This window comes from Pundamilia nyererei, unplaced genomic scaffold (assembly GCF_000239375.1).
Source record: "Pundamilia nyererei isolate P.nyererei 1_Seehausen unplaced genomic scaffold, PunNye1.0 scaffold00078, whole genome shotgun sequence".
NCBI lineage: Eukaryota > Metazoa > Chordata > Actinopteri > Cichliformes > Cichlidae > Pundamilia > Pundamilia nyererei.
In genome coordinates, this window is record NW_005187479.1 from 683,949 (window position 1) to 691,045 (window position 7,097).

The following is a 7,097-nucleotide window of genomic DNA, read 5'->3' on the forward strand; positions in this document are numbered from 1 at the left end:
ATCCTTTCTTCTGTTATTTCATTCACGATATTTTCAAAAAAGAAAAAACCCAACAGATTCAGACTCATCAGAGACTTTCAGTACATACACTTAAGGTATAAATTTGAAACTCCTACATTACTTCATTGTCAAGTGAAAGCATTCAAAGAGTTGGGTATCCATATTGCCTGCCCAGCAGGGCGATGACAATACCCAGCCAGCCTTTCATGGCTGAAGGATAAAAATAGTTGGGCATCCCAGCACTAAAGCACCATTATAAAGTACATCTAGCCAGGTGGGATATGGAATAAAGTAAACAGAAGTGAGGATTGGTCATTTTTATTTATTTTTTTTCATGTGTTCAGTTAAAACGTATTAAAACAACAAAGCACACTGGGAATGTGTTGGATCGTCAATAATAGTGATAACAAACATTTAAACAAAAAGTAAATTTTATAGTGTAAATGAAATGTTTCTATTTTTGCTGAATATAAAATAAAATATTGAGAAAAGTAGTGTGCACAATAAAAATAAGAATGTGTTTGTGGGACTAATAATGACACTCAAATGAAATATTTGCACATATATAGGAATGGTCATTTTTAGTGGAAATACATGGAGGAGAAATGTTGGTCTCTGGGTGGAATACGCACTTTTGCCAGACTTTAACAAGCATACAATCAACGTTACACAGCAGTCAAAAATCATTTCTGTGCTGTTGGTTCTTCCATTTGATACCATTCTTCACTACATCCCTTATTGCTTTTAATCATTTTTAGTTAAGACATATGAGCCCATTTCCTGCAAAAATGAAATTACTTCACTGGTCCAATATAATGTTCAAAGAACTGAAACGCTGTCAGGTGGCACATCCACACACTGCACTTTGTGTTCAGGGTTCAGTTCCTGAGCTCTTCTCCTTTTCTTCCCTGTTTCTGATGATGCCATACTCCATTGCTTTATCCAGGCAGTTCTGAGCTATCTTCGAGACGGCATCTGGCATGCCCTCTCCTCCCTTTGCAAGGACGGAAAGAATCTCCAGAGCTTCGCTCTCTATGAGTTTCTCAGCCAGACTCTTCTCTGCCTGGATCATGTTCTGAACTATGACCACTCCACGATGACGTAGGTCAGGTATTTCACTGAGCAACAAAGCCTGCACAATTTCTAGCCAGTGGGTTGTCTGAGAAGATAACAGAAGTCATGTGAGCAAAAATAGAGTAAAAAAAAAAAAAAATAATGGTAGCGACACTACTGGAGTGCTTTTCTTACAGTTCCAGGGATGCGAGCGCAGAGTTCAGGATGTTCGGCTGTCAGCATGGCCAAGGTTCCTGCAGCAGCTTTCCGCAGCCTCCCGTCATCCTCTCCGCTGTAAAGCACGAGCAGCTTCAGGCGATCATTTCCTGTGGCCAGGTAGAGCTTCTGCACCTGAGGATGCCACACAGCACAGCCGCTACTGTCAGTTCAACCGGTATTCATGTATTCAAAGACTTGTTAATAAATTATCCCTTACCTCAGTATTTAAAACCAAGTTGCACATGCACTCTGTGGCAGAAGCTCGTACAAGGTCATGCTCCTCAAACATGTAACCTTCAATTTTAGGTACAGCTTTCTCCTTGATGATCTTTTGCCTGTGAAAGTGTATACTTAATTCAGAAAACTGAAAAACACTTATGAAACTGCGCTGATCAGGATAAAAGATGCTTTAAAAGGCAGATATAATGTACGTTTTGAAAAAAGTAAAAAAATAAAACAGAACAAGGCATGCTTTGCATAACTGCACAACTTCAGCGTTAATTATCAGCTTCTACAGTGAAAACAGCTTTGACAGGAAATTGGATTTCAGTGGTCAACAGAGACTCTAAATGTTTCAGTCTTTGGAAAGTTGCCATACAAGAAAATTACTGCATGTTAATCAAGTCTGTGATTTAGTCTATATTAAGTCTCAGTCACTTGTGGTCACCCTGGAAGAATTTAAAAACAGGTTTGATGGAAGGATTTCACACCATCTAAATACTTTATGCTAAGCAATAAAAGTGACACATGTATTGATCTGAAAAAGTAGCTTTGCAAAATGCAGAACATGTAAAATAAAATAAATAAATAAATAAAAGTATCCTAAATGTAATGTTCTGGAATGAAAATAGACTGTTTTGTATGAATACTTTTAGTAGAGACTCCCCCCTAGTGGCGAACCTGAGTCTATCGTTGATGCCAGCCAGGTTTGTGAGAGCCATGAGTGCCTCAAAGTTCTGCAGCAGGGTGCACTCAAGCCTCAGAAGGCTGGTTAGTGGGCGTACCACCTCATAGATCTGACCCCAAAAAATACACAAACAAACAAAAGCAAGATAATGTTAAAGAGTTATTGTATTTTTTTAAGTTAACTTGTGTGTTACTGTTTGCATTTTTACCCTTTCTCCTGGAAAGGCAATCTCCGGGTTAGACGTGATGGTTATTTTTGCCAGGGCTTGTGCAGCTTTGATTTTTCCTGCATCTGTGTTGTCGGATGCAAGTGGGATCAGAGCCTTTTGGAGGAGAGCAGCAGACATAAATCATTTAAGCCTTCTGAAGTGTGGTGCTTAGTTAAGAGTGTAGGCTAAACAGAGTGTATTTTAGAATAGAATAGAAAAAAATCCTTTAATCGTCCCACAAGGGGAAATTTGGGGAATTTTTATCAGTACACTCTACCTTTCCTCCACCCTGTGCCACCACTGTGCCTCTGTCTTCCTGTCGCTCCACTAGGGCCAAGAACACCCTACCGTGAAAGATCATATTAACCAGAAAATCTACAGAAAAAACAGTGAAAGATAAAGACTTACTGCCATTTTCCTACCTGGCAATACATTCCCTACAAGCCTCAGTGAGTGCAGGACTCTCCTGTTTGACCATGCAAACCAATGCAGACACCACACCAGCCTCCAGCAGCTTCACCAGCCTTTTCTCTACATAGGAAGGTGCATCCTAACAAAAAAAGCAGGCAGAAATATGAATCATAACCAAAAATAATTGAAATGAAGCTGTATAAAATAAATATTGTGCTATGTTAGTTCTACTTGAAAAGAAAAGGTTAATTTTAGTATTACCTTGGGATGTTCCTCAGGTACATGCTGCTTTGCATACTTGGCCAGCTCCACCATTTGAGGGTCTGGTTTCTCCACATCATAACTGTTGGTGCAATTCACTAATGTAGAACCCACAGCAAAGAGCACAGTCTTATCCTCGGACTGCAAAAACACACAGAAAACACAAAAAGGGCATCAGTGCATTTCAAGCATGGATGACAATCTGGTCCTGTGACATGAAATAGTTAGCAATAGTTACTTAGATTTAGAACAAATGAGTCCAATGAGAGACAGGAAAGGACTACTGATTAACTGGTCAGCGCTATAGACAGGACTAACACTGCCATCTAATGCACCGTGAAGGTCTGTGCCAAATATGCTGGCGTTTGGTTATGAAGAATCAGACCCTGTTAACTCCACAGAAGTCAGAGTGGAGAAAATATAAGACTTCAGTTTAAATTCTTTCAGCTATGAGGAAAATAATGATGAGTTATACTTTTGCAAGGTCAAACATGGCCAGCAGGGCATTCTTGTCTTCCACCAAGTCTTCCTTTACATCTGCATCAAAGGTGAGGTAGGCGAGACCTTCCACAGACCAGCGGCGGGAAGTTGGGGGGAGAGTCTCATTACACAGCCACCTTACAGAGAAAGAGATAAAGCTTGTCAGTTATTTGAAATCCAGTAATCCACTCAAAACCTGGTATTTAGATCAGGTTTTGCAGATGTACATCAAGCATGCTGCATCTCTTAATCTATACCCAGGGCTTAAGATTCAATATAAGCCAACATACTTCCTGCACTGCTTGGCAAGCTTAAGTGTAGATCCCTCTGCAAACTGCTTCATGCTGAAATCTGTTCCTCCTGCTGATCCAAGCTTGCACAAACCCTGTGCAATAGCCCACATACACATAGCTGTTATTTTCATCTTTATTTAGAAGTGTTATTTTCTAAAACTATCTGTGGTACTTACCACTAGGGCTCTCACACGTATCCTGTCATTCTCGCTCTTCTTGTATAGGTCCTTTAGCAGGGACACTCCGTTGGCTGTGATAAATGAAGCTCTCTTGGCTTTGCCTGCAGCATGGATTAGAGCCTCAACCGCTACCTGCTGGTGAGTAACATCTTCGGAGGCACACAGCGATATCACGGCATCCATCATTCCTGACATTTCCAGAGTTCTGTTACCCACATCACTCGGCCCTTGTAGAAGCACTGATACTGTCTGGATGGCTCTCAGCTTGCCGTCTAGGCCAGGCCGGCTGAAATGTTGCCTGCCCACAACAACATTATGTTAGAAGAATCAATCAGTTTTCATGCTCACAAAGGACTTGTGATGCAGTTCTGGAAAAAAGATCTAAACGAACAAACAGTTTAAACAAGCTTCCTTGGTCAACTCACTGAACATATTCTTCACATAGTTTGTTGAAGTTCTCCCTCTCTTTGTCACTCTTTAGGTCATCATAGAGTTTGCTCAGCAAGACTGAACAGCTCATGTGACTGTTGTCTGTTAGAGGTGGCCCTTCTGAGATCTCTGGGACAGTCCCAGCCACTTCCAGGATTTTCTTCAGCCCTGTAGGAAAACAATGAGTCTCTAATTCATATAGAGTGATAACAGATAACATCAGTTATAAATTTTCTAACATAGAAAAATGAACAAAATAAACATGCATCTTTGTGTCATGGTAATGCATGCCTTGGTATCCACCATGGTTTAATAAAATATTTGCCTACATGTAGGATGTATTTCATACCCTGGTCTACCACCCATAACGTGAGGGAGTTATCTGGGTTTTTCAAGGAATTGCGGGGTACTTGTTTGACAAGGAGATTTATAGCGCTGTCTCTGCCGGGTCCTGACACATTTGATGCTGGCATCATTTCCAAAAGGTGTCGTAACATTGACCGCAGCTCCTTGGATGGTTCTGTGTTAAGATTCATATAGTGAGTAACAATAAAATGTAAAGAACACAGAGCCGACACACACAAAACATTTGCTAAAGGTTAACCTTCAGTGTAACCAAGTTCCCAATATAAGTATCTAAACTCACCAGGAAGTATAGCTTCATCTTTTCCTCTGATCTCTCTTTTCATTCCCTCTGTCAGAGCTTCAAACATCACCTGTAGCAGATGGCAGGCAGCCAGAGACACACTTGAAGCTCCTGATCCCATTACCGCACACAGCTGCTCCATTCCCAACTCATTCACTATCGCCATAGTCTGGAAATTCAAAGAATGGACATCAGCAATAACGAACTGCAAAACAACTGAGTGACAAGCACATTGAACAGCCTGCTCTAGCTTCACATTAATGATGGATGGAAATCAGAATGCATATAAACCTTTTTTTTTATAATTCCAAACTACAAAAATACAAAAAGTGACTTTAAAGATGAAGCAAATAGTAATCTCAAAGGAACAGTCACACTTACTCTAGACTGATGTCCTGTGCACAAACCAACCAATGTCCTGAGAGCAGAAAGTACAACATCCTCCAGCTTTGACTGCAGAAGTTTCTGAATTAGCTTCACTCCATCATTACGGAAGATCTGTTCAGCTCCTGCTTCCTCTCGAGATAGCACCACTAGATTCTGAGCAGCCTGAAATTGATTGAAGGATTTGATTATTTTGGTGCCGTACAGTTTTACAGACGCATTAGCATTAATGAAGAAATATCAGGCGCATCAAGAATGAATTAGAGGAATGTATTCATCTGCCTTTTGAGTTATTCTCACCTTCTGTCGATCGCACTCCTTAGTAGATGGATCTAAGAGGAGGGAGAACATCTGCTGCACACGAGCATCGGTGGAGTTTAGTTGTGCTGACTAAAGGGTTAAGAGAAATGATTTCAATTAGCAAGATACAATTTAGAAAAGAAGTTTATCCACACCTTTATCCACATCACACCACCTTTTGCTGAATCTGTGCTCCCAGCTGTCTGAGCAGATCCTGGAAAGCTTTATTTTTGGGCTCCAGTTGGGCACATCTCTGAGCATCCAGAAAGGCCTGGTCAAACCGGCCAAGTTTCTGAAATGCCTGGGCCCTCCGAAATCTGGCTTTCACATCACCTTGGTCAGTATCGAGTGCTGGAAAGAGACAATAATAATATTCATCAAAGCTGCAAAAGCATCTGTGTAAAGACGCATTTCATGCAACAATGTCCAGAATGCTGAAATTCACAAGTTGTGAATAATGTTATCCATTATAAAAAAATATTTCTGCTGTAACTATTGCTCAATAAGAATGCTTTGGTCTATAATACCTACCTAATAACTAAAAGTTTGTTTTTGTTAACAAATGACATATATACCATTATAATTATGTTGTCCATTGTTTGTTTAATTATTGCAATGCAGGAAAAGATGCTTGTATGTAATCGGCGTCATCACACTGTTTGGCCAGCAGAGCGCATTCAAACTCCATTGTTTACAATACTCTCAGTTTGCACCACATGTGGCAGAGTATCAATCAAGTAGTGTCTTCACAGTAAGTAAGAAAAGTCAGTAAACACTTTCACTTTTTCAATATAACTTAAATATAATCTAGATATACCATAACATTAAAACCACTGGTTTAGGTGTCCCATTACTACCAAAACAGTTACTAGGTCATGGTCACAGGATGCCTGGTGAAGTTTTGCTGTCTGGTACTGGGATATTGGCAGCATAACCCTTTCTTGGTACTGTGGATTGCAGCGTGAGGGCCTTCATGTATTAGTGTTGTTCCACTCAATCATGTGATAGGTTTGGATGTGGGCAGTTTGAAAGCTGGACCAGTGCCTTTGGCTCTTTATCTATCTAGCAATTTAAATCTATATGTATAAAGAAAATATATACACAGTCTGAGTCAGATGAGCTGATCTGTAGAAAATTGTCAGATTAGTACCTCAGTTTAAAGTTGTCATGCTTCTTCTGTTTCTTTTCTATTTTTTAGCATCTGAATGAATGAAATATAAGGCCATCTGTGCGTATACAGGGAGTGCAGAATTATTAGGCAAGTTGTATTTTTGAGGAATAATTTTATTATTGAACAACAACCATGTTCTCAATGAACCCAAAAAAC

At 40.1% G+C, this 7,097-nt stretch overlaps 1 protein-coding gene across 2 annotated transcripts in view; it reads right to left on the bottom strand.

Annotated features, from left to right (window-relative positions):
* Nucleotides 1-510: 510 nt before the first annotated feature.
* unc45a (unc-45 myosin chaperone A) overlaps nt 511-7,097 on the bottom strand; it is a 12,039-nt gene continuing 5,452 nt past the window's right edge. For both annotated transcript variants that reach the window (XM_005737647.2, XM_005737649.2), the window contains 17 exons: nt 5,946-6,121; nt 5,771-5,860; nt 5,468-5,635; nt 5,087-5,255; nt 4,790-4,960; nt 4,437-4,608; nt 4,009-4,309; nt 3,830-3,924; nt 3,535-3,676; nt 3,060-3,200; nt 2,810-2,937; nt 2,665-2,731; nt 2,388-2,501; nt 2,173-2,288; nt 1,490-1,607; nt 1,249-1,404; nt 511-1,159 (listed from right to left, as the gene is read on the bottom strand). In XM_005737647.2, the coding sequence (XP_005737704.1) occupies nt 872-1,159; nt 1,249-1,404; nt 1,490-1,607; nt 2,173-2,288; nt 2,388-2,501; nt 2,665-2,731; nt 2,810-2,937; nt 3,060-3,200; nt 3,535-3,676; nt 3,830-3,924; nt 4,009-4,309; nt 4,437-4,608; nt 4,790-4,960; nt 5,087-5,255; nt 5,468-5,635; nt 5,771-5,860; nt 5,946-6,121 (2,612 nt within the window). In that variant the 3' untranslated portion in view covers nt 511-871. The remainder of the gene's footprint in view (nt 1,160-1,248; nt 1,405-1,489; nt 1,608-2,172; nt 2,289-2,387; nt 2,502-2,664; nt 2,732-2,809; nt 2,938-3,059; nt 3,201-3,534; nt 3,677-3,829; nt 3,925-4,008; nt 4,310-4,436; nt 4,609-4,789; nt 4,961-5,086; nt 5,256-5,467; nt 5,636-5,770; nt 5,861-5,945; nt 6,122-7,097) is intronic.